The sequence below is a fragment of the Bombina bombina genome, chromosome 5 (assembly GCF_027579735.1).
Source record: "Bombina bombina isolate aBomBom1 chromosome 5, aBomBom1.pri, whole genome shotgun sequence".
In the NCBI taxonomy this organism is placed as follows: Eukaryota; Metazoa; Chordata; class Amphibia; order Anura; family Bombinatoridae; genus Bombina; species Bombina bombina.
The window spans coordinates 1,012,309,341-1,012,336,859 of NC_069503.1; the positions used below are offsets into that span (position 1 = coordinate 1,012,309,341).

At 37.4% G+C, this 27,519-nt stretch overlaps 1 protein-coding gene across 1 annotated transcript in view; it reads right to left on the bottom strand.

Moving 5' to 3' along the window:
• Positions 1-27,519, bottom strand: part of RRM2B (ribonucleotide reductase regulatory TP53 inducible subunit M2B) — a 91,757-nt gene that overhangs the window by 45,465 nt on the left and 18,773 nt on the right. The window contains exons 4-5 of the mRNA XM_053715259.1: positions 5,121-5,254; positions 3,494-3,588 (exon numbers count right to left, since the gene is read on the bottom strand). Coding sequence (XP_053571234.1) covers positions 3,494-3,588; positions 5,121-5,254 — 229 coding nt within the window. The remainder of the gene's footprint in view (positions 1-3,493; positions 3,589-5,120; positions 5,255-27,519) is intronic.

A 27,519-nucleotide genomic window follows, 5' to 3' on the forward strand; every position in this document is an offset into this window, starting at 1 on the left:
ACTTAAGACAAATAAGATGGAATATAAAATGGCCTTATTTGCGGACGACATACTTTTGACTTTGACGAACCCCCTAATCTCATTGCCTATTCTACACCAAACACTAGACACATTCTCATCTATTTCGGGATTTAAGATAAATGCAGAGAAATGTGAGGCTCTTCCCATAGCGATCCCTCGACAGACACAGGAGATACTAGAAACAAATTTTCACTTTAAATGGATGAAGCATACTCTAAAATACCTAGGGATCCACCTCCCCTCCTCCCCGTCACTACTGTATAAAGTTAACTATCCCCCGCTGTTCAAGCAGATTAGGAAAGACATAGCAAAATGGAAAACTTACAAGTTCTCGTGGCTGGGCAGAGTGGCCTCTGTTAAGATGAACATCTTGCCAAGGATACTATATTTATTTAGAACCCTTCCTGTTAAAATGGTTAAAACAGATTTAGAGACAATTCAAAAAGACGTTCTAGGCTATATCAGGGGAGACAAAACAAATAGAATAGCGAGGCCAGTTTTATACAGACATAAAAATCTAGGAGGTATTGGGGTCCCTAATCTATTAGAATACTATAATGCTGCCAGATTGGCACAAGATAGCCTCTTATTGAAGAGGAACACAGAGGTCATATGGCCCACTTTAGAAGCGACTTTAGGAGGATGGGACGAGACTGACGCTATACTTTGGGATCCGGAGAAAACACAGCCCTCTAGAGAGACAGATAAACCTTATACTACAAATCTCACTATAAACACTTGGAAAAAAGCAAGTCATACATTTAAGCTTCTACCACAGTACTCCCTATACATCCCGATAAGATATATCTTACCTGAAGAACTCAGGGCTCAAATACAGAAATGGGAAAACAAGGGATTGTATAGAGTAGCAGACTTTATGGAAGACTGAGCTATACTATCCTTCATTCAGTTGCAGACAAAACTGAGCCCCCTTAAACTTCATTGGTATTTATATTTGCAGATACAATCCGCAATGCACTCATATATAAGGAAAACTAGAGATGGCCACACAACACCATTAGAAGACATGTGTAAATCAAAGGACCGTACTAGACACACTATATCCATTCTCTATATAGCCATACAGGATTCACAGATCACGACCAAAACCTCTACTATGTTGGCATGGGAGAGGGAACTACATATTAGTAAAGACAACAAAGAATGGGAATCAATATTTCAAAGGGCAGACAAAGGACTCCTAAGTGTGGACCTAAAGGAAAATATTACTAAGACTATACACAGATGGTACCTGACACCCACTAGAACGGCCCATATGCATGCACAGGGAAACCCACTGTGTTATAGAGGGTGCGGAGAAAGAGGAACATATAGACATATGTGGTGGGACTGTGGAGTAATCTCAGGTCTATGGAAAACTCTGTCTTCTTTCCTTAGTCGGATCCTGAGCGAAAAAATAGATCTCACAATTCAACAGGCCTTATTGCACATCCCTATCAATAGATTTAACAAACACATACATACATTTATTAGGATATTATGTACAGTCACCCGGACATGTATAGCCAGGTACTGGAAGACAGGTAGCCCCACCTGGACAGAGGTATACAATAAAATTCAGTACACGTATAACATGTACGATTTAACATCCAACACCTTAGACAATAAGGAAGTAGTCCAGGCAATATGGTACTATTGGATAGCGAAATGAAGGGTAGACACTTGAAACTAACGGAAGAGTTAACCTTAGGTGATTATTCTGCACACCGATACCTCTATCTATAGCAGTATACATAACAAACACTGAGACAAAATGTGTCGTCACCCCCCCTCCCCGTCCCTTCCCCCTTTGACCCTTGATAACCTATTTTACCTAACCTTACCTCCCCTTAGAGTTGTATTCTTTAATAGTTCAGCAGTATGTGACTTGAGTGGGTTAGCTCAGATCGACTTAAAAGTTTTGGTGGGGTTCAGCGGAGGGCAAGCCTTCTATCAGACACAAGTACTGTACTATCTCTTGCCAAGGATTGCACGACAGTATGAAGATAAGGTATTTAATCATTACCTGCTGACCCTCCATAGTTGTGTAAATTTCAGTAGCAATGACTGAGTTATTATAATAATTATTAACTGTATCATTTACTGTTTAGAAATGTTTAAGTACAAACCTACACTCTGGATCCCATAATCATTGAGATCACTGCAGAGGAAGGTATTTCTGTTTCTGTAAATGTTTATTACTTATGAAAAATAAAAAAATATTCAAACATAAAAGGGACAGTCAAGTCCAAAAAAACTTTCATGTTTCAAATAGGGCATGTAATTTTAAACAACTTTCCAATTTACTTTTATTAACAATTTTGCTTTGTTCTATTGGTATTCTTTGTTGAAAGCTAAACCTAGGAGGTTCATATGCTAATTTTTTAGACCTTGAAGGCCGCCTCTAATCTAAATGCGTTTTGATAGTTTTTCACCACTAGAGGGCGTTAGTTCACGTGTTTCATATAGATAACATTGAGCTCATGCACGTGAATTTACCATGGAGACAGCTCTGATTGGCTAAAATGCAAGTCTGTCAAAAGAACTGAAATAAGGGGGCAGTCTGCCGAGGCTTAGATACAAGGTAATTACAGAGGTAAAACATATATAATTATAACTGTGTTGGTTATGCAAAACTGGGGAATTGGTAATTAAGGGATTATCTATCTTTTAAAACAACAAAAATTTTGGTGTTGACTGTCCCTTTAACAACCAAACATGTGAACAGTTGGTACCACTTTTGGCCAAACATGTCAGCTCCCTCTAAAATTCTAAACGCAAGCCTCTCTAAAACATTTAAAAGGGACAGTAAAGTGTAAAATTAAACTTTCATGATTCAGATAGAGCATACCATTTTAAACAACTTTGCTTTATTTGCTTGGTATTCTTTGTTGTGGAGTAGGCTCAGCAATTCACTACTGGAAGCTAACTAAACACATCTGGTGAGCCAATGACAAGAGGCATATATGTGCAACCACCAATCAGCAGCTAGCTCCCAGCAGTGTTTTGCTGCTCCTGAGTATACCTAGGTATGCTTGCCAACAAAGGATACCAACAGAATGAAGCAAATTAGATGACAGAAGTATATTGGAAAGTTGTTTAAAATTGCATGTTCTATCTGATTCTTAAAGTTTAATTTTGTCTTTACCGTCATTTGCACAGTGGTACTAATTTTAAATCTGTCACATAGACCTTTAGCTTATAGGGCCTGATGATCAAACACACCCATAGAGTGAAATCACACAAAAACATTTAAATGTAACACTGGCTTTGGGCTTGGGCAAAACACATTGAAATTGCACTGCGGTATACACTTTACACTTACATTTTTATGTGTACAAGGTACTGAGCAAACAGGACAGGCAGCTATTTATTTATTCTTCTGCTAATGTCTAGAGAATATGAACCTTTACATTTAATGCTATACATTTTTAACAATAATGAAGCGCACAAAAAAAAAATAATCACCTACCAAAAGTAGCTTTTGTATCCGCTATCCATTGCATGGCCCATTCTGCTTTCTTCCGTACGCAGGGTAATGTTTCAATAGCATCAAGTAAGAACTGCCTAAAACATGAAAAGAAGGCACCATATTATCATGGACTAATCTTACAGGAATATCTGAAAAGAATCACTGCATAAGATTTGCATACACCGTTAATGTTTAAAAGTGTAATTTTGGTAGCACAATTTACATTATTTTGCAGTTCATAGACACCCCCCTTGAAAAGCCTCTTGAGTGTTGTTCATCTTTCCATTGCTGGCTATAAATTAGCTCCAATACAAAGTACGTAATCACCATACAGCATGTGGGAAGCTCAGGGTTCTGAATGCCATGGCATATACTCCAGCTTCTCTAGCGGAATCATAAACCTATACGAGCTGGGGGGTTTGGGTATATTATATATAACACACCATATACACAATTTAGAAGTATTGTGCATTTTAAGTAGGTTCCTTATTTACATTAATGTGTTTTCATTTTTTGTGTTTAGAAAAAAGATTTAGTGTATGGGATATTAACACCCCAAAGAAGACAGTAGCAGTGCTTTTTTTATTTGATAAGAGTGTGGTTTTTAAACAGTGAAAGCTAAATTACAAGTGGATCGCTAATTTATCACACGTCCGTAATCTGGCAAATTCGCCTCTGATACATTTTCAAAAAGTGCCTCAATTAGCCCCAAACTTTACTGTTTGTTTCTATAATTAAAAAAATCATAATAATAGCATCTTTTTTTTTTTTTAAAACGTCATGAAGCAGTTTTATGGGGTTAAATTTGGCTGGTATGGGGTGTTAGAAACAAAAATGGCACTGAAAAGTGCATTTACATTGTGGTCTATGGGGACTGTGTGTTCCCAGTAAATGAATATGTGTGTGTGTGTGTGTGTGTGTGTGTGTATGTATGTATGTATGTATAAATATATGTATAAATATATATATAATATGTGTTAATATGTGTATATTCACATATTAACGCAAATACATATGCAATAATTCTCATGCTGTGAGAGTGAGGCTCCCATTGGAGCTTATGGAAGCACAATCTCAAACGCAATGCTTCCATGCAATGCGAATGCGAGGTCAGATTCGCATTGCACTTCACTTGTAATATCAGCGCACATTTGCGTGCTCTGGTATTTCTAAGTTGAGCGCAAATATCGCTTTAGTGGAAGCGATATTTTGAGCTCAATTGGAAATCTAGCCCTGTACTTTTTTTATCCACTATAATTGTGCAACTTTAAAACAAGTTCACACCAGGTTTACTTATAATATCACAGTCAAACTGTTTAATATTAATAACACATTTGGTACATTGCAACCACAATATTAAAAGTAAACCCGTTCAATTAGAAGTTACTTTAAAGGGTTTATTCCTAATATTGCAGTAACACTGTAGCAAAGTTATTAGTTTAAACATGTTTAGTTTTTAGTTACGTTTAGTTATAAGCTCTAACATATTAGGGCATATTTATTTTTTTGTTTGTGAAAATTTGTGTTGAAAAATGCCATAATAGGTAGCCATAATAATTGGACACTGTAATTATGCTAATTCCCTCTAGCCTGATCAAGGACATCAGTACATCACTATACACATTACCTTCTCTGTGGCTCATCAATGTAAGTGTCTATAAGCAAGCTGTACATTTCTGAATGAACATTCTCAATGTGAATCTGGAAGCCATAGAAACATCGAGCTTCTGGAACCTGAATCTCTTGACAAAACCGCTGCACCTGAAGATTTAAAGGGACAGTACACCAATGTTTAAATAACTGCATGTAATTGACACTACTATAAAGAATAATAAGCACAAATACTGGTCTAAAAATCCAGTATAAAACATTTTTAAAACTTACTTAGAAGCTCCTAGTTTAGCACTGTTTAAAAGGGTAGGCTGAGACATCCACTGATATGGGCTGGAAAGCAAAAAAATCCCCCCCCCCCCCCCCCCCCGCATAAGAAAAGACCCATTACACAAACAGGAGCAAGCTGGAGTAGGTAGACAACAGTCCACTTCTAAAACTTCAAGGCTTGGTTAGGGGTCTGAAAATCAGCACAATGTTCTTTCAAAATAAGCAAAGACTATACATTTTTACAAAACCTGTATGGGCTATATAAATGGATCATCTACAAAGCATTTATCCAAAGAACAATCTAGTGTACAATGGCCCTTTAAGTGTAATATCTGTATAAGATATATATATATATATATACACACATATACAAGAAAGACTCTTCTCTCTTTTTCATAGGTTTTCAACATTTATTTTCCAACGTTTCGGCCCCAACCTGGGCCTTTGTTACCTTGACAAAGGCCCAGGTTGGGGCCGAAACGTTGGGAAATAAATGTTGAAAAACCTATGAAAAAGAGAGAAGAGTCTTTCTTGTATACCTATATTCATTTGTGAATCAGGCTCTAAGAAGTTATGCTAAAGTGCTAACCTTGCATGGAAATTATATACACACTGGGTGTATATATATATATATATATATATATATATATATATATATATATCAGCAATGAGGTACTGAACTGAAAGACCTAAGCTGTTGATAGTAACTTCATAAAAAGGGGCATCAACTTTTCTGCATCTAATGATAAATGTAATATTTTTTTTCCCTGCATAACTGCAGACTATGCAAATGTTTCAGTAATAACAACAAATATATTTAGTAAAATAAAAAATATATATCTTGTTTTTCTGTATCATTGATGGAATACATATGTGCTTGAAATGCTAACACAAAATCTTCAACTCTTGGTATCCAGTTGTTGTTTTTTTTTAGTGTGGTGGGACTTACTTTTCAAAAATAAGATTTAAAAGCAAAACACCATCTTTAATGAAGTTGTAGAAGAAAACAAGGTGACTTGTGGATCTCTTCAGGGTTCAGTAATGAGATCTATTTTGTTTAATGCTTTATTATTGATAGTATCAGCAAGCTTTATGGGGAAGGGATGATGCATGTGCATTCAGCAGTTTTGTTATCTAACGAATGCGGCCACTCATGGCATTCGGCTCTTTTCAGAGCCAGATTTCTTCTTTGTGAAAGTGCAACACATTAAGATTTGAATTTGCCAAGATCTTAGTGTATTTGCACTTTCACAAGAAGAAATCCGGCTTTGAAAAGAGCCAATGCCACCAGCAGCTGCTTTCTTCCACATTTGGCAAGTAACAAAACTGCCAACTGCACTTGCCTAAAAGGGATTTTGTTTCAAAATGACACACATTATTCTAATAGGGCTGACATTCCAGGAAATTGTCAATATTTAAACAAAATATAAGTGGTCAAATTGCGGGCATATATAGTTTAAAAGGACAGTGTACTGTAACATTTTCTCCACTTTAATTTGCTCCCAATTATCCATTTTACCTGCTGGAGTGTATTAAATTGTTTACAAATAGCTCCTTTACTTTTATTGTGTCATCTGAGATAGTTGCTTTTGCCTGTGAAATCCCCACCTATACTAAAAATGTAAATACTTAAGTATTGTCTATAGGTAAACTATGCAAACATAACATGCAGAAGAAATCAGTGGCGCCCCCAGAAATTTCTTCTTGGGAAGGTACTTTCAGTAGGTCCACCAGTGATTTTAGGGTGAAGCCTCAGCCGGTGGGCGAGACCGGGAATGTCAGTGGTGGGGCAGGCATGTCATGGGCAGGATTTAGATGGTAATACTTACCAGTGAGAACCCCTTTCCCCCCTTTCCTAAGGGGTGTGGACAGAATTGCTCAATCCCCTGATTACCTGAATAAAAGGTAACCTACAAGCTCTACCCCCCTCCCCACCATTTTTTTTTTATTTCCTATTCATATATTATGGAGCGGTTGCAGATTAGATTTCTGCTGATGTGGCCCTTACCTTAATTAATTGTTTTGCCACCGGATCTTTGCCTCTGGACACTGGTGTGGCATTTGAGCGGTGGGTATTCTTTACGGAGTTCCCTATGGGGCTACCATTTTACTGTGCTGTCACCCGGAAGTGATGTTACGGGAGGCCTCATTTGAGGATGGCTTCTAGTGTGCTTCTGTTTTTAGCCTTGGCATGGGCCTGATCTGGTGAGTCTGACATCTGTTGGAGTTACCCCATTGACCTCTTAAAAGGGACAGTTCACCCAAAAATGTTCTCCAGTTTAAATTGTGGTCGTTAAGGTTAAGAGAGTAGCTCTTAGTAATTGGCATTCTTGTTTAGTCGGCATGCTTTTGTCGCCAGCATAGCAACCTCGACTAATAATATGTTTGCCCCTGATAGCTATTCTAAGATGGGGCCTTCTGCAATCAAGTCTGCAAAGCTCAGGAGTCTTCAGATACAATAATAAGGTAAGTGCTATCCTTAATGTCTCTTTGTTTGCTTTATATTATGGGCTTACTATTTATTTACTTATCTATTAGCACTATATTGTGTTTGCTTTATAGTAATGAGCAGCAACCTAAGCCTACTTGTTCACTCTGCTCAAATACTTGTTGGCAAGATAAAAAGCTCTGTAAAGTATTTATTGGGTAAATATATGGTGGCTGCTTTGCTACAGATCCTTACCTGAGGAATTCACAGAATGTCTTTAGACTTCTGATTCCATTTCTGATGGTGAAGTGTTGTCTGACTTTGATGCACCGGTTACCTTTGATTATACTGCTTTGCGTGATTTTGTAAAAGGTGTCAGGTTTTTTTCCCTGCTTTGTTTGCCATGTGCTGCTGGCAGCCATTTTACTCACCTCTCTTGCCTACTCTGGTGCATACTGTGTGATGCTGCTCATTTCCTGTACTTCCTTTTATAACCAGACTGGTGTACATCATCAGTGTGAGACAGGATGCAGTCTCAGAATTGTGATGTCATCACTTATTATTTAAAGGGCCTCTGTTCAGTATGCTTTGCCCTTGTATTGTCTCAGACCTGTTTGTGAGAGCTCCTGTGTATTACCTGGCTGTCCGACGTCCCTCCTGGTTCCTGATTCTTGGCTTGTTCCTGACTCTGCTGTTCTCCTTGTTCCTGATTCCGGCTCGTCTGAGCATTCGCTTTGGCTCCTGACTCGGTTCATCTGACCAGCTCTGGTTTTGATTCCTTGCTTTTTATTTGACTTGTGGACTTTTTCTTATTTTTTGCTATTAATAAAAGGTGTGATTATTTTTGCACTTCTCGTCTCAGTCTGATTCCTGGCACCCTGACATTACGCAAGGGCCATTAATCCTGATGGTGCTAATAATCCACCTTTACCTGCCATAATTTCCAGAATGGATGAACAGGATCACCACTTGGATCAATATGCACTAGCCCTGCAAACCCTGCTGACCTGCACTGCACATTTGGACCAAAGTGTCCCGCAAGTTATGGCTGCTCCTGTTTCCTCTGCTGCACCTAGTCCTACCAGGAGCATATCCGGTTCTGCACCTCTACCTCAGTGATATGGAGGCGATCCTAATCAGTGCAGAGGGTTTTTGAACCAGATGGGCATTTACTTTGAGATGTTACCTCAGGCGTTTCCCTCTGACAGAGCTAAGGTGGGATTTCTTATCTCGCTACTCTCTGGCACAGCTCTTGCCTGGGCTAATCCCTTGTGAGAGACTAATAAACCTGCGATATCAAATTATCCTGAATTTGTGGCCTCCTTTCGAAGGGTATTTGATGTTCCGGCTCGCTCCTCCTCTGCTGCTAAACGACTCATGTCCATTCAGCAAGGTACAAGATCTGTTGCTCAGTATGCCATTGAGTTCTGTAAGCTTGCCGCAGAGGTAGGTTGGAACAATGAAGACCTTGTTGCCGTCTTCTTTCATGGGCTCTCTGATGCGATTAAAGATGAAGTTGCTGCCAGAGATTTACCAGAAGATCTCGATGCATTGGTGTCTTTTTCAATCCTAATTGACATCAGACTAAGTGAGAGGCCCTCTTTCAAGGAGTGCTTGCGGAAGCCTCCTGTTCCGTTGTCTCCTACGTGTTTTTTCCCACCCATGCCTCCCTCTCCTCCCATGCCTCCTGGTCCCAAGTCACCAGGTACTGCTGAGCCGGTGCAGTTGGGATTCACGCGTCTCTCCACGGCGGAGAGGGCCTTTAGGAGGAGGGAGGGGCTCTGCCTCTATTGTGGGTTACAGGGTCACCTTTTGAAGTCTTGTCCTACACAGCCGGGAAACGCACACACCTAAGGTCTTGTCGGGTGCAGACCTTGGGTGGTTTATCCTCGTCCCCGGAACCACTAAAGGAGAAACCTTTGGTCACGGTTGTCCTTTCCTGGGTGGACTCCTCCATAGTCACCCAGGCTCTTGTTGACTCCGGTGCTGCGGGCTATTTCATTGACAGTGCTTTTGTATCAAAGCACTCCATTCCTGTTTTGCCTCGGTCTGTTCCGCTTGCTATTGAGGCCATTGATGGCAGGCCCCTTCAGCCCGCACTCGTTACTCACGAAACTGCTCCGTTATCCATGGCTGTTGAGGCTCTCCATTTTAAAACCCTCCAGTTCCAGGTGATAAACTCTCCGCATTTTCCGGGTGTTCTGGGTTATCCCTGGCTCCAAAAGCAGAATCTCAGTCTCGACTGGCGCAGGTCCGAAATTTTGTCATGGTCTCCGAAATGTATTTCCACTTGTCTTCGGAAACCAGTTAAAGTCTTGTGCACTTCTTCGGTATCTCAATTGCCAGAGGAGTACCTAGAGTTCCTAGACATTTTTGACAAGGTGCGTGCCGGTACGTTGCCTCCTCACCGGTCTTACGATTGTGCCATAGACCTGCAACCTGGAGCCATTCCTCCTTGGGGCCGGGTTTACCCTCTGTCTGTTGCAGAGAATTGTGCTATGGAGGAGTATGTTGCCGATGCTCTGTCGCGGGGGATCATCCGCAAATCCTGCTCTCCTGCAGGGGCTGGCTTCTTCTTTTTCTTCTGAAGAAAAAGGGTGGCGAGTTAAGACCATGCATCGATTATAGGGGTCTTAATCATCTTACCATTAAGAATGCTTACCCTATTCCGCTCATTACGGAACTCTTTGACCGCCTCAAGGGAGCTACAGTCTTTACTAAACTTGATTTTAGAGGAGCGTACAATCTCATTAGGATCAAGGAGGGCCACAAATGGAAAACAGCATTTAACCCCAGGAGCGGGCATTATGAGTATCTTGTAATGCCCTTTGGCCTATGTAATGCTCCTGCTGTTTTCCAGGAATTTATTAATGATGTCCTACGAGATATGTTGCAACAGTGTGTTGTGGTGTACTTGGACGACATCCTCATACACTCACCCACACTTGAGGCTTATCGTTCTGATGTTACACAGGTTCTTCAGAGACTACGTGAGAATCGCCTGTTTTGTAAACTCGAGAAATGTGAGTTCCATCAGACTCAACTAACCTTACTAAGTTATGTTATCTCTGTTGCAGGGTTCTCCATGGATCCTGACAAGTTATCTGCAGTTCTGCAGTGGCCTCGCCCAGTTGGTCTTCGGTCTATTCAACGTTTTTTGGGGTTCGCCAATTACTATAGAAAGTTTTAAAAAGTATTAAAGTATTAAAAAAGTATTAAAGTATTAAAAACTTTTCTTCCTTGGTCAAACCTATCACAGACATGACCCGTAAAGAGAATGATCCACTCCATTGATCACCTACTGTTATTAAGGCCTTTGATAGTCTTAAGACTGCCTTTGCTGCCGCTCCAGTTCTGGATTATCCTAACCCTGTCCTCTTTCATTCTTGAGGTCGATGCGTCTGAGACTGGAGTAGGTGCCCTCTTGTCTCAACGTCCTACACCTGATGGTTCCTGCATCCGTGTGGCTTCTTCTCTAAAAAATTGTATCCAACGGAGTGCAATTATGAAATTGGCGACAGGGAATTACTTGCCATAATTTTGGCACTCAAGGAATGGAGGCATCTTCTCGAGGGTACTAGCGTGCCAGTGCTCATTCTTACTGACCACAAGAATTTAACTTATCTATCTGAAGCAAAACGTTTGTCACCCCGACAGGCCAGATGGGCGCTATTTTTGTCTCGGTTTAATTATGTGGTCTCCTACCTGCCTGATAGTAAGAATGTTAGGGCTGATGCCCTCTCTCGACAATTTTCGCTCCTGTCCAAGGAGGAGTCTGTACCTACTCCAGTTATACCTCTTGACCATATTTTGGCTACCATACCGTACTAATTTGACTTCTCCCTTAGGGGAGGAGATCCTGGCTGCACAAACCAATGCACCTCCTGAGAAACCTAGTGGTAAGTGTTTTGTTCCTGAGAATTTTCTAACTAAACTTTTGCACACTTACCACTATCCTAAAGCCGCAGGTCACCCAGGCAAGAATCAAATGATTTGGTCTGTCACTCGACAATTCTGGTGGCCAGGTCTTCATTCTGATGTTGCTGCATATGTTGCCTCCTGCTCAGTTTGTGCACAGAATAAGACTCCTCGACGTCTTCCTGTGGGTCTTCTTCAACCTATTGCAAGTGGTGAGCGTCCTTGGACACATCTTTCCATGGACTTCATTGTCGAGCTCCGTTTCCAATGGCAATACCGTTATCTTTATGGTGGTTGACAGTTTTTCTAAAATGTCACATTGCATTCCCTTGAAGAAGTTGCCTACCGCTCAGGAGCTTGCTTCATTTTTGCCTGGGAGGTCTTCAGTTCACATGGGTTACCCAAGGAGATGGTGTCGGACCGGGGTAGCCAGTTTGTCTCCAAATTTTTGCATTCCTTTTGTGCGCCTTCCAATAAACTGGCTCCCCGTTATGTTGGTCCTTTTCAGATACTCCGACGGGTCAATCCTGTGTCCTACACTCTTGACCTTCCTCCTGCAATGCGCATCTCCAATGTTTTTCATGTCTCCCTCTTAAAACCATTGGTTTGTAATCGGTTTACCACTGTGTTGCCTTGTCCCCGTCCTATCTTTGTTGACAACCATGAGTAGTATGAGATCAGCAGCATTATTGACTCTCGTATGTCCAGGGGCCGCGTACAGTATTTGGCTCAGTAGAGGAACCTGATTCCGGCTCGTCTGACTACTCACTTTGGCTTCTGACTCGGCTCATCTGACAATTCGCTTTGGCTCCTGACTCGGTTTGTCTGACTACCAGCTCTGGTTTTGATTCCTGGCTTGTTATTTGTCTTTTGGACTTTTTATTATTTTTTGCTATTAATAAAGGTGTGATTATTTTTGCACTTCTCGTCTCACTCTGATTCCTGGCACCCTGACAGAAGGCTATAAAAGAGACTTTGGGAGTTAAGGAGGAACAAACCAGTACATCTTTAGATTGTTTAAAGTCCACACCAGAATTGGATAACTGCTTTCCAGTATCTGAGATACCCATTAATATGTCAATATTTACTAAAAGTGATAAACAGCTGTACCTGAGAAAATATTTTTACTTTACCTACAGTGGATGCTGCAATTTCTAGACTTTCTAAGAAAATGCTATCTCTAATAGATGATGCTTGTGCGTTTAAAGATGTAATAAAAAAGAAAATGGAACAGAATTTTAAAAGACGTTTTTTGCAACAAGGGGCTATGTTCCATCCTCTCCTAACCATGTATTCTGTTCTTAAAGTCACCACAATATGGTCTTCTAACGTTATCCTAAAGTTCTTATTCCTTTCTTTCTAGATTTGCAAAGAGTAATCTCTTTGTATTTCTGCTGCCTCAGAGTGTCAAGGCCGACTTCCTCAGCAGGAAGCAAGGGTCTCTAAGAAAGGCAACTCAACAAGAGACTGTTTCAGCTAATACTAGATGGGGTGTTCCAGATATAGATCAGATGACCCAAATCTCAACCATCAAGTTCAACTTTTTCAGTCATCTGTCAACCTGGGAGTAGATGCAATGACTCAAGTCTGGAATTTAAAATAATGTATGTGTACCCACCTTTTCCACTTTTTACTCTTCTTCTAAGAATTAGAATGGAGAAGGAAACCTTCATTGTGATTCTGCCTTATTGGCTTTACAAACCGTGGTTTCCCCTGGTCCATAATCTGGCAATACTTCCACCTTGCTATCTGCCAGTGTCTCATGACATGTTAGATTAAGGTTCATTACTGCATCCAGACCCTCAGAGTCTCAGGTTGGCACCATGGCTTCTGAGATCATCAGGTTTCAGCGAATTAATTATTTTAACTCCTGTTATCCATACGCTTCTTCAAGCCAGGAAGAAGTCTACATCTAATATATATTACAGAGTTTAGGACACTTTTTCTTTATGGATGGCTGAACATGAAGCTTCTACAGCAGATATTCAATTGTGTCAAATATTAGATTTAATTCAAGATGGTTTTCAGGAAGGTCTCAGTGTTCTAACATTGAAGGTTCAGGTTTCTGCAATTTCTGGTAAGAAATGGGCTCAGGAACCCTTAGTTATGCAGTCCTTTCAAGCCTTGGCCCATATACATCTCTGTAAGAAAACATCTCTACCGTCTTGGGATCTTCCTTTGGTGGAAGCTTTGATGGAATCCCCAAAGAGATCTCCTTTTGGTTTTTAACTTTAAGAATTGTTTTTCTACTAGCTATCACATTGGCTGGAAGAGTTTCAGAATTTCAAGCATTTTCAGTCAAAGAACCATTCCTTACCACTATGTTACTCTTGAGAAAGTTTGCGTAGAAGAAAATGAAACGCGTAGAGAAGAGAAAAAATTAGAGTGGTCTCTGACAGCAGCAGTCATAGGGTGCTGTGCTTATCCATAACAGAGATCGGATTGGACATTTGCAGTGGAGTATTGCTCCTTAACTGAAGTCTGCTGTGTGATTTTATGAGACATATACTTCTATTTTCTTGTAAGTGTTTTTAACCGCTTGTTTTCTATTAAAATTGTTTGGCTACCTTGATGTGGGGTTGCGCCTTGTCCTTTATATATACACAGATCGATTCCATTTCAAGAGGGCGGGCAACTGTCCTCGGAACACGGCTGACTCTCAGAATTGTCAGAGAGTTAATATTCTGCATTGAAAACAACAGGAAATTGTATCTTTTCAGATTGAAACTTTGCATACCTGCACTGAAGCACTGAACTATTATGGGAGAGTGGTAACATTTGAATCATATAATTAAGATCAATTTTCTCTTACTGTGAAATATTTTTGCTGGCTTTTAGTGCATTCTGTTTTAAGGAAAGCAGAATTTTACATAATATTCCTAATATTAATACATTACCATATACTAGTATTTTGGGTGTTATAAGTATTGTACTGTATTGGAGAGAGAGGGTATCAACGGCACTACTTAGCCTAATGTGGCTTGAATATTTCTAATTCCCTATATCGCCCCAATTTGTCCTTTAATATATGCGGGGATAATTCCCCTATAAAAATATGGACTGCTAAAGGTGCTATGTAGTTTTCAACATGTGAAACTAGGTAGAGGAAGGCTCTAACTCGGCAGACTACATATATAGCACTCTTGGGGGTTAATATAGGGTATAATTCTGAATAGTATGAAAGACCTAGTTCCTTTAGGCAAAATAGAGTTACTGATGGTCTAGTGAGTTTGCGTGTTCCACGTTAAAACATAACTTTTATTGTGTCAAACTTAATATAAAACACTGGAAATGAATTTAAAAACACACTTAGATGCTAAAGACTCAGTGGTCAGCCTGCTCTTTGTAAGTAGATTCTAGCCTGGTGGGTTCTAGGTTATACAGGAAACCTTCTAGAGTATAATTGCAGCAAGTTAATGAACCTGATGCATACTTATAACAAGAGGTCCTGTAAAGGTTGTGTGTATATCCGTGTAATGGACCTAACAGAGTAAAATATTCTGTAGTCTTAATTAGTATTAATCTTAGTAAGACATTACTTGGTTGTACACAACAGTTACTGTGTGTTACAATTTAACCTGTGGTTAATACAGCTCTATTTTTATTGTATCACCTTAATACTGTTTGCTGGTGGATAGTATACTTTATATGCTGACATAGAGTGGTAAGATTACCTTGAATCTTATTTTTTATATGTCAGCATATAAAGTATACTATCCACCAGCAAACAGTATTAAGGTGATACAATAAAAATAGAGCTGTATTAACCACAGGTTAAATTGTAACACACAGTAACTGTTGTGTACAACCAAGTAATGTCTTACTAAGATTAATACTAATTAAGACTACAGAATATTTTACTCTGTTAGGTCCATTACACGGATATACACACAACCTTTACAGGACCTCTTGTTATAAGTATGCATCAGGTTCATTAACTTGCTGCAATTATACTCTAGAAAGTTTCCTGTATAACCTAGAACCCACCAGGCTAGAATCTACTTACAAAGAGCAGACTGACCACTGAGTCTTTAGCATCTAAGTGTGTTTTTAAATTCATTTCCAGTGTTTTATATTAAGTTTGACACAATAAAAGTTATGTTTTAACGTGGAACACGCAAACTCACTAGACCATCAGTAACTCTATTTTGCCTAAAGGAACTAGGTCTTTCATACTATTCAGAATTATACCCTATATTAACCCCCAAGAGTGCTATATATGTAGTCTGCCGAGTTAGAGCCTTCCTCTACCTAGTTTCACATTGTACTGTATTGCACTAACACTGCTTGGGTTAACTTTCAAGTCTTTTTTCTCCTGAGATTCCACCTTATTAATATATGCTATAGGTGTTTATTGTCAGCGCTACTATTTGTGTGGTTAAAGAACCATTCCTTTTTTCATAAAGGTTGTCCTGAGAACTACAAAAACCAAGATATTGTTTTACAATTTTTCTGTCCAGGTAAGCTAGAACCTTGTATGTTGTTTTCATCTTTATGTCAGGAACACAATCAATTTGCAAGACATAACATTTACTGGTGGCTCCACAAGGTTTTGTTTGGGACAGTCTCCTGAAAAATCTAACATTTCTTGCTGGATTGTTCAGATTATTACCAGGGCCTATAAACAGAAAAATAAGCAGGTTCCAGGGGGGCTCATTCAACAAGGGCAGTTGCAGCATTGTTAGCATTTAAAGCAGATGCACTCCTCAAGAAGTGTGTCAAGCTGCAGTTTGGAAGTCTCATAATACATTTGTCTCACATTACAAGCTTGATGTCTGCCTAGATTTGAGCGGAAAGTGTTGTGTTCCGTTTTGTAAAAATTTAACATTTGTTTGCGTGTTAAATTAAATTTCTTGTCTACTTCTTTGTAATCTTCTCAATGGTAAGTATTACCAGGAGGGGGCAAGATAACTAGAAATTTCCTGAGTAATACTTACCAGGCTCCCTGTCTGGTCCACATTTGTTTCACTGGACAGTACTAGGAGGAGGAGGAGGGGGGAGTGGTGGTGCTTGGAGGTTACAGTTTTCTCCCCAGGACCTTTTTAGCGGGTGCACCACCTGGCAGAATTTTAAAAAACCACACGGCTAAAATTTTAGCCGAAAGTAGGCTAAAATTAGATAATATTAAAAATGTTCATTTTTATTGCACAAATCATCTTTAAGTTATTTATGTTAAATTATGCAATTCATTTGTTTTTTGTATAGCAGAAAATGATATAATATTAGAAATATTACACTGCCCCTACACGGCTACTTCATAATGCCACCAAGCTGGTAACATTTTCTGTGGAGAACACTGTCTTATACAGGTAATCAAGGGTAGTGGGCCATTCTGTCCTCACCCCTTGGGAAAGTCCTTCTCACTGGTAAGTATTACCCAGGGATATGGACAAAGATATAGAAATTGCTCATATATTAGTGATAATTTGTAGTTTTGATACATGGGTGTAATGGAAGATCTACCAACTGTTGGAAAAAAAAAAGGCAAATGATAAATTCTACAGAAACTATAGGCCAGATTACAAGTGGCGCATTAACAGTTTTGTGTAAGTGATAAGGGGTTTATTGCAGGTGACGGGTTTTGCGCTCGTATTAGAAGTTGAAAGTAAACACGAACACTTGAGTGCAATTCAAGTTAACGCACATTGCAACCTCAGAGCTCTGGTTAACTGTTTTGCGAACCAAAAAATGTCTCAAAAAACACATAAAAAATACTTTGAAAAGTACAGTTACACTCATAATAAAACCATCTTATGGAAATTATATCAAGAAAAAAAAATTGCACTAAAAAAAGTTATAAAAGGTTTGAAGATATAAGGTCTCAAAGAAGCAGGCAAAGGCTTTAAAATATAGATATTTAGACAATATATAGTTTATATGTGGGTACATATGTATTTACAGACATACAGTACTGTGCAAAAATCTTAGGCCACCATTAGATTTGTTGTTTTAGCAATGGTATAATGACCATATATGATGGTATTAAAAAACAGAAGAAAAGAAAACTGCTTCTATAGGCTAAAGTGGCAAGTATTTAGTGTGACCTCCCCTTACACTTGAGCAATAGCAGAAACCTGGTTTTCGTAAACCTAAATGGAAGGGAACCCTAATTAATGTCATTACTAACATCAGTATTTGTCCTACTATTTTATGTCAAAATGACTGCTGTGAAAAAGATCTATTACACCAGGTTTGTGCAAGACATGCTTGAGCATTACATACACATATGTATGAGTTTAATTCATTGGAAGCTTGCTAATAACAACTTTCAATCACATTATTCCATTCAAAATGCCAAAGATTACAGAATTTGACAGATATAAAATCATACTTCTGCATCAGCAAGGCCACTGTCAAAGGGAAATCAGCAAACAAAATGGATACTCAAGATGTGGTATTTAAGCTGTTATTAAGAAGGCCAAGAAAACTTTCAAAATCTGATGAGAAGTTTCTCAGTTTATTCTTTGAGGGCCCGAAAGAAGTCTAACAAGGACCTGGCTCAGCATATGGCAGCTTCATCAGTATGCGGTATGGCAAGTTGACCCTTCTTCAGCCCAAAGAAGCTTGATTAGGAATGGTCTTTGTAGAAGAATAGCAGCCAAGAAACCACTTTTTGCGGAAGGGGGAATAGGGTGAAAAGGCTAAGATATGCTAAAGCTCACAAAGACTGGAATGAAGATAAAAGGAAAAGAGTTTTATGGAGTGATTAATCCAAGTTTGAAATTTTTGGGTCCAATCATTAACAATATGTGAGTTGGAGGGTCTGTTCCGGGTTTGGGGCTGCATTTCTGCCAGTGGTGTTGGCGATATTTTCCAAATTTATGGGATCATGAATGCTGAAAAGTACAGTCAGTTTTTAATTCATCATGCCATTCCTTCTGGAAAGTCCCTGATTGGGAATGGTTTTATTTCTCAGCATGATAATGATCCCAAGCACACTGCTAATGCAGTGAAATCATATTTGGAGAGAAAAACAGCTGATAAACACAGACATGAATATTATAGAGGCAGTATGGGCAGAGAAATAAATAAAAGACAACCTAAATCTAAAAAAAAATTCTGGGAAGTGCTGAAAGAAGCTAGGTATAATATACCAGAAAATTACTTCAGAAAACGTCAGGACAGTCACCCCAAAAATAGTTAAAAATGTGCTTAGTGCCAAGGGGAGGTCACACTAAATAATGTCTTTTGCCTGAAGAAGTTATTTTTTTTTTTATATATATTTTGTGTACATATTTCCTGTTTGTATCTTAATAAAGAGACTGAAAAATATATATAGATGGTCATTAAAACTTTGTTAAAACAACAAATCTAATGGTGGCCTAAAACTTTTGCACAGTACTGTATGTATGTATGTATGTATGTATGTATGTATATATATATATATATATATATATATATATATATATGTATATATATATATATATATATATATATATATATATATATATATATATATATATATATATATATATATGTATGTATATATATGTATGTATATATGTATGTATGTATGTATATATGTATGTATGTGTGTATGTATGTATGTATATATGTATGTATATATGTATGTATGTATATATGTATGTATGTGTGTATATATGTATGTATGTATGTATGTATGTATGTATATATATATGTATGTATATATGTATGTATGTATGTATATATATATATATATATATATATATATATGTATGTATGTATGTATATATGTGTATATATATATATGTATGTATGTATATATGTATATATATATATATATATATATATGTGTATGTATATATGTATGTATATATGTATGTATGTATATATGTATGTATATATGTATGTATATATGTATGTATATATGTATGTATGTATGTATATATGTATGTATGTGTGTATGTATGTATGTATATATGTATGTATATATGTATGTATGTATATATGTATGTATGTGTGTATATATGTATGTATGTATGTATGTATGTATGTATGTATGTATGTATATATATATGTATGTATATATATATATATATATATATATATATATATGTATGTATGTATGTATATATGTGTATATATATATATGTATGTATGTATATATGTATATATATATATATATATATATATATATATATGTATGTATATATGTATGTATATATGTATGTATGTATATATGTATGTATATATGTATGTATATATGTATGTATATATGTATGTATGTATATATATATGATAATAGAGGTTGCCAAAGCGCCAAATAAAGGCTGGGTCTGAGCCAATGATAGTGAAAATCACGATCTTATAACAAATACATTTTATTCAAACAGAAATAAAAACAGATAAAAACAAGTGACAGATATTTAAAACTGCATAAAAAAGACCGAAATTTAAATACTAGCCTTGATCAGTGGCTAGAATAAAACACTCGTATTGCCTAGTTTCCCATTGGCAATATCTGAATTAAAAAAGGTGGAACATGTGTCGTGTTCTAAAAGACGTCTATGTGGTGTAGCAAGATATTGCTTTCAAAATTAAATGAAATCAGAATTGCTTTGCTAATTGCTGTGGCGTGTGTGACATACAATAAATGCCGTTCTCATAACAGCCTATGTTAGCAAACCTTGATGTTTGGAAAATCTTTATATACAAACATCAAACAGAAATCTAGGTATAGATAGATTGAATCTGCTGGTTACAGCAGCGTAGGATGGTTCTGCTAGTTATAGCAGCATATAAGATGTATATGATGTGAGATATATCCTCATAATTTATCTGACTTGTATAGTTGTCCAAAACAGTGATGGTGATAAATGTTCGTGAGTGGTACAACTTGTGCGTGGTGGTAGCAAACTAAAATACAGATGAAAATAAAAAAAGGCACACTAGATAATAAAAATAGCGTGGGACATCAAAAGCAAATTAGAAAACAGAAATCACAATCTGTGATAATGTGAGCAACGTTGAACTGTAATTAATGGCGTGAAATAATTACGGTAAAACTAACAAACAAATATATAAACTCTGTGAACACTGTGAAACCCCTTAGTTGTGTTCAGAAAATAATCATATAAAAAATGAAAACGCAAAACAGGCAAATGAACAAATGTGAAGAACCCTTGAAATTAAGAGCAAACCAAATGATTCAAAAAATGATTCAAAAAAACAGTGGCCACTGTGTAAAAGGTAAAAAACAATAAATGAACAGTCAATCCAACAGCAGATAAGTTATTTAAAAACTCTGCTAGTATAAGCGTTCCTGTAATGAACAGTCAATCCATCAAAATAGAAAAATAAATTTTGAAACCTTCTGCTAATATTAGCGTGATGGTTCTGCAGCCGAAGCCGAGTTGGAGTATAGAAACCGGAAGTCCTAGTCCTCTCTAGTTTCAGCGATACCTAAAAAATAAATATACAATAGTGCAGATAGTTTTCTTAATCTTATAACAAATTGAAATAAAACTCACCAGTCGACGCGTTTCGGTCTGTGCTAGACCTTTATCAAGACTGGTATCATGTATTTCCAGAGCTCTTATATAGCTAGTTGTTTAAATGTGACCCGGAAGTGTTTGTTTATTACTTCCGGTTTCTCGATCTATTCTTATTTAAAAAATGTGTGTTTTTGATCTTATCAGAGTCTTTATTTAGATCTCACTTATCTTAGTACTGGCTTATAGTACCAGTTGGTATGATGGGATTCTTTGTAGCTGGAATCAGAGTGTTCGTGTGTACATTACTTCCGGAGTTTCAGTTCAAACACTTCCGGTCTCATTCATTCAAATGGAGGGAAAGTGCGCTACTCAGACCTCGCCTTTTATGCCATTTTATTGGTCTTTTTGGCGCTTTGAGTCTGTTTAGTTATTACAATTTTCAGTTCGCACATCCTTTTGTTATATAGAAAAAAATTTTTAATGCATACAGAGATGGAGAGAATGTTTTTAAATGTGCAAAAAAATTTTTGTAATAATAAAAAATATAATTTTAAAGAAATCTATTTCTTCGAGTGTCTATCTATGTGTAACATTAAGAAGGGAGAGTGGCATTATAGTCTTTCCTTTGTTGGTACAAATTCTTTAAGGATTTGTGAGTAATTACATAACCGATATATGAGTGAATGCGATATGAATAACAGTTTCCTCTTATTACTTTAAGATCTTTTTCTCAGGGGATACTAATATATAGGAGGTACTCTTTTCTCATTGATTTGAATCTTTTATTCAAAGGCTAGTTCTATTTGGTGCTACCTAATTTTAGTTAGCACAGAGAGGTGGAATCGTTTAGGAGCCTTCTGGTTATCTTTGATAAGATATATAAACATAGTAGCTTAAGAATTATTATAAGAACTTATATATAATTGTATAAAACACATCTTAAAGATTTATATTTACAACTATATATACTATTGTCAGCTTCTACTTCTATTACCATAATAACTAGGATGAGAGATTTTGGGGATACGTTTTTATCATTAAGGAGATCGAGGCTATTAAGTTTCTTATTGGTAAACGTTAGGTCGTTGTATATATTTTACCAATTTCTTGGATCAGCATGTATGTACATGAGAGTGTTGATTTCATGAGAGTGTTTGTTTAATCGACTAATCGAAAATTGTTCTTGATGACTGCGTGCAGACTATGGTTGTATGTAGTCTGACAGACAAAATTCTAAGAGATTGAAAATTCGCTATTTGCGTATATGTATCATCTATATACTTCAGAGGGTCTTGTATTCTATGGCATTCCTGTATAAGCTTTTAAAGATTCAATTGCTAAAAATAGAATAGGGGTACTTTTGTATAAATTCAGAGGATTCAATTGCTCAAAATAGATTGAGGGTACTCTAAGGTAGATCTTAAATACCCTAGCTTAGGAATCATAGGGTCTTAAATACCCTAGCTTAGGAGTCATAGGGAACACTTCTATCACCTGGCTGTAATTAGACTGTAGGGAGTCTTTTTTCGGCCTTTCATAGGGATCATTTAATACAGATCCTTCAGCTTGTCATCAACAAGAGTTGTCTTTCCCCAATATAGGGGAGAAAACACCATATGAGACTACATTTAACTTATAATAGAGAGGGGTATCTTCCAGTTTTTTATATATAAGCTGGATCTTGAGTGTCTTTAGGAATTCTTCTCTCTTGCTTCAGTATATGAGGAGGAGGAAATTCAGGGAGGGGGAAATTCAGAGATTAATGACCGGAGTCACAAAGACCGGGTCTTCTATATGTCCTTCATAACATTCATTGATGTTTGTTGACCGCAACACTTTAAACTTACTGTACACAGGCCTCTGTTCTGTTTGCACTACTCATCTTTTTGCCTAGGAGTTCAATAAGTGTGAGAGGTCTTCTTTATTATTAAGACCTCTTGGATATAGGCAGTCGATTTGAAAAATCCATTTGGATTCATTGGTCAGGAGCAGTTTCTCAAAGTTACCACCCCTCCAGTTTTTCACAACTTTTTGTATTCCTATGTATTTCAATGCTTTGGTATTTCCATTGTGTTTAGTTGTAAAGTGTTGGTAAAGCGGTGTGTCCATGTTCAATTTTTCTATCATCAACAGGTGTTCACGAATTCTTTCTCTGAGGGCTCTTGACGTTTGTCCAACGTACTGGAGTCCGCACGGGCATTGTAACAAATATATTATACCCTTGTCTTGGCAGCGTATCATCTCTTTTATTCTGAATTCCTCTTTAGTGTTATGGGAGATAAATTTGGATGTTTTAGTACCGCATTTACACGCTTTGCAAGTGTGGCAGGGAAAGAACCCTTTTATCATCTCTCCATGTATATCCTGTGTTCCTCCCTTCTTTTTCTTTTGGAGGCTTGGTGCCAGTCTGGTTTTCAGATTTTTTGTTTTTCTGTATATAAATCTCGGGTGTTCTGGCAATTTGTCTCCTATTATGTCATCATCTCTCAATAATGACCAATGTTTCCGAAAGATGTTTTCTATAATCTGTTTATTATCACTGTATTCGGTTATCATTGCTATGTTGTAATCATCCTCCATAAAATTCTTTTTGATTTTATCTTTATATTTCGTTAGTTCTTTTCTTTCTGTTCTTCTTACTTCACTTAGCTTCTGGTCCAGCATTTCTTTATCGTATCCCCTCTCTATGAATTTTTCTTTGATTATTGAGGCTTGTTCTTCCCATTTAGAGGGGTTGGAGCAGTTCTTTTTCATTCGTAACAATTGCCCCTTTGGGATGTTGTTCTTCCATTTAATGTGGTGACAGCTTTCTCTGTGGACATAATTATTACTATCTACGCTTTTAAAATGCGTAGAGGTTTCCAATCTCCCTTTCTTCACTTCGATTCTTAAATCTAAGAATGTCAGCGCAGAGTAGCTCCATTCGAATGTAAATTTAAGGTTCATTGTGTTTTGGTTCATGACATCAATTGTGAACATCAAATCTTCCAAAGTACCCTTCCATATTATAATTATATCATCTATATATCGCCGATAGAGGACCAGGTCCGCGCTAGCTGGACATGAGTCCCAGAATATTTTCTCCCATTTTCCCATGTAGAGATTTGCATAACTAGGCGCGAACCTGGTCCCCATGGCTGTTCCACAAGTTTGACGATAGAATTTTCCCCCATTGTTAAAAAAATTATGCGTCAGGATGTACTGGATACTGTCCAGTATAAATTTACTTTGTTTTGGTCTCATATCAGGTTCCTTATCTAAAAAGAATTTTACAGCATCAATGCCCTCCTCATGTGGGATACTTGTGTACAATGATACCACGTCACATGATGCCAGTATATAACCCTCTTTCCAGGGTAGATCTTCTATAACGTTCAGAACCTGCGTTGAATCCCTCAGGTATGAGGGTAGTGTTCTGACTACTTTTTGTAGATGTTTGTCCACGTACTCTGATAGGTTGCTACTCAGAGATCCTATTCCAGAGATAATTGGTCTTCCGGGGGGTTTGGTCAACGATTTATGGATCTTTGGTAAGTGATATAGTATCGGTATAACTGGATACTTTACATTTAGGTAGTTAAACTCTTTGTCATTGAGTATACCCTCTTCGTTTGCTTCTTTCAACAGCTCCATGAGTTCTTTAGCGTATATTTCCGTTGGATTTCCTTTTAGTTCTTCATATGTACTGGTGTCACTCAGAATCCGTTTGTTTTCAGCCTCATAATTATCCCTGTTCATCACAACGATCCCGCCTCCTTTGTCCGCGGGCTTAATTGTTAAGCTCGCGTTATTTTCGAGCTTTTTGATGGTTTCACGTTGTTTCCTTGATAGGTTTTGCTTTCTAGATCTTAATCTATTCGATTGTATCTCCTTAATCTCCTTGCATACCACAGTTTCGAAAGCTTCTATGGCTGTTCCTTTACTGCTTATAGGATAAAAGCGTGATTTTGGTTTAAGTTCGGTGTGTATATATTCTTCTATTGGATCTGGGTTCTCATTCCTTCTTTGATTCTCTCCAATATTTTCTATGTCAGCTTTACGGAAGAATCTCTTCAGGGTTAACTTCCTAATAAATTCTTTCGTATTCACAAAAGTATCAAATTTATTAAAACTCCTTGATGGAGCAAATGAAAGTCCAAGGTTCAGGATTGTTTTTTCATCCTTATTAAGTTCATACGAGCTTAAATTAAATATGCCATTTGTCACTTCCTTTTCTTCAGTGTTCATCTTGATTTGATTAGCTTTTTTTGTCTTTACACCACCTCTGCAGCCTCTGTGTGTTTTCCTTTTGTCTTTATCACATGTTGGATTTTTTCTCTTCCTTTCTGGTGTTGATGATCCAACCCTAAAAAAGGTCCAGATGTAGCCCTAGAGGTACTTGACTGTATTGTCATTGGTGTAGTTGAGTTTGGTGTTCTTATATCCGTTTCTCTTCCTTTTTTACAGTCTTTTCCTTCTTCGACCTTTTTAGATTCTTTCTCCTTTCTTCCCTCCCTTTCGTCCTTTTTTCTAGTACTTCTCCTATATTCCCCTGGAGTTTCATATGGATTCATCCCTTCTCCATAGTTTTCATAGACTCTATTTCGAGTCCTCGACGAATCTTGAAAGTTTCTCCTCTTAATTGGGGTCAATTCGTAGTGATATCTATTTTCTTCTTGGTAATATCCTCTTTCTGGCTGTTGTCGATGGCCTCCATATCCGAAGTCATCATTCCTTCTTCTTGTATCATACACTGGCCCATGATAGTCAGACCTTCCACTGTGTTCTTCATATCTCCTTTCTCTGTTCCAGTGGTTGGAGTAATCTCCTCTGTTTCTCCTTTCTGATTGCCAGTTATTATAATAATTGTCTCTATTCCTCCCATCATATTGCTGTCCCCTGTCCCATCTCTGATTGAAGTATTGCCTTCCATAGAAGCCCCGTTTGTCCCCATATGTGTTATGTCTATTTACATGGGGGTGGTGTTTGTATGGGTGCCTTGAGTCATATTCTCTATATCTATTATCAGTATGTGGATCTCTGTTCAAAAGTCGCTTATTCTGAAACCTTTCGAAGGTAACCTCTCTCTGATCTGGACCCTCATCAACTACAATTCTCCTATTTGAAATGGGGTCAGTAGTCTGTTCAATATCAGTTTCTTCTCGATTCATGTTCTCTATTGATATACTTTTATCCTCTGTTATTTGGTTACTTTCTTCTTCTTTATTATTAAGCTCTTTCATCAATTTTTTAGTTTTCTTTTGTATCACATCCTCTTTAATCTTACTAACTTTCTTAATTAGATTTTCTTTCCTTTCTATTATATCCTTACATTCCGGCCCTGAATTCTCTAGATTAAGGATGATTTCCTCATCTTCCTTTATTTCTAGATCTATGTTTGATGTTAACAATGATCTGTATTCAATAATTAGTTCTATTAATTTTTTGGAAGTTTCAATTAGCACCTGTCTCCATTTTTCAGCAATACTATCTGAAAGAGGGAACGCGCATTCTTTATGCACCAAAAGACCTTTGGGTACAATGTCCAATTCTAGACATTTCTGCAGAAAAGATATTTCTGCCTTGTATTTTACTTCTGTAATCAGTAATTTCTCCAATTCTCTGAATATCAACTGAACATCAATAGTATCCTCCTCTTCTGTGCTAATATTAAGGTTTGTTTTATTTGTCACTATTCTTAAATTAATGTCTTCCCTTATATTGCGTAAGCCTTCCATGATAGTAGCAATTATAAACAGGATAAAAGGTTGGCAGCTATGTGTGACTAGGAGTGGAAAATTATCGTATGTAATGGGAAACACTAAGCGCCTACCTAGAAAAAGACCTTAGCTTTGGAAATATGACTCCTAGTAGTCAAAGAGCAGTTTAGAAAATAATAGAGGTTGCCAAAGCGCCAAATAAAGGCTGGGTCTGAGCCAATGATAGTGAAAATCACGATCTTATAACAAATACATTTTATTCAAACAGAAATAAAAACAGATAAAAACAAGTGACAGATATTTAAAACTGCATAAAAAAGACCGAAATTTAAATACTAGCCTTGATCAGTGGCTAGAATAAAACACTCGTATTGCCTAGTTTCCCATTGGCAATATCTGAATTAAAAAAGGTGGAACATGTGTCGTGTTCTAAAAGACGTCTATGTGGTGTAGCAAGATATTGCTTTCAAAATTAAATGAAATCAGAATTGCTTTGCTAATTGCTGTGGCGTGTGTGACATACAATAAATGCCGTTCTCATAACAGCCTATGTTAGCAAACCTTGATGTTTGGAAAATCTTTATATACAAACATCAAACAGAAATCTAGGTATAGATAGATTGAATCTGCTGGTTACATGTATGTATGTATGTATGTATGTATGTATATATATATATATATATG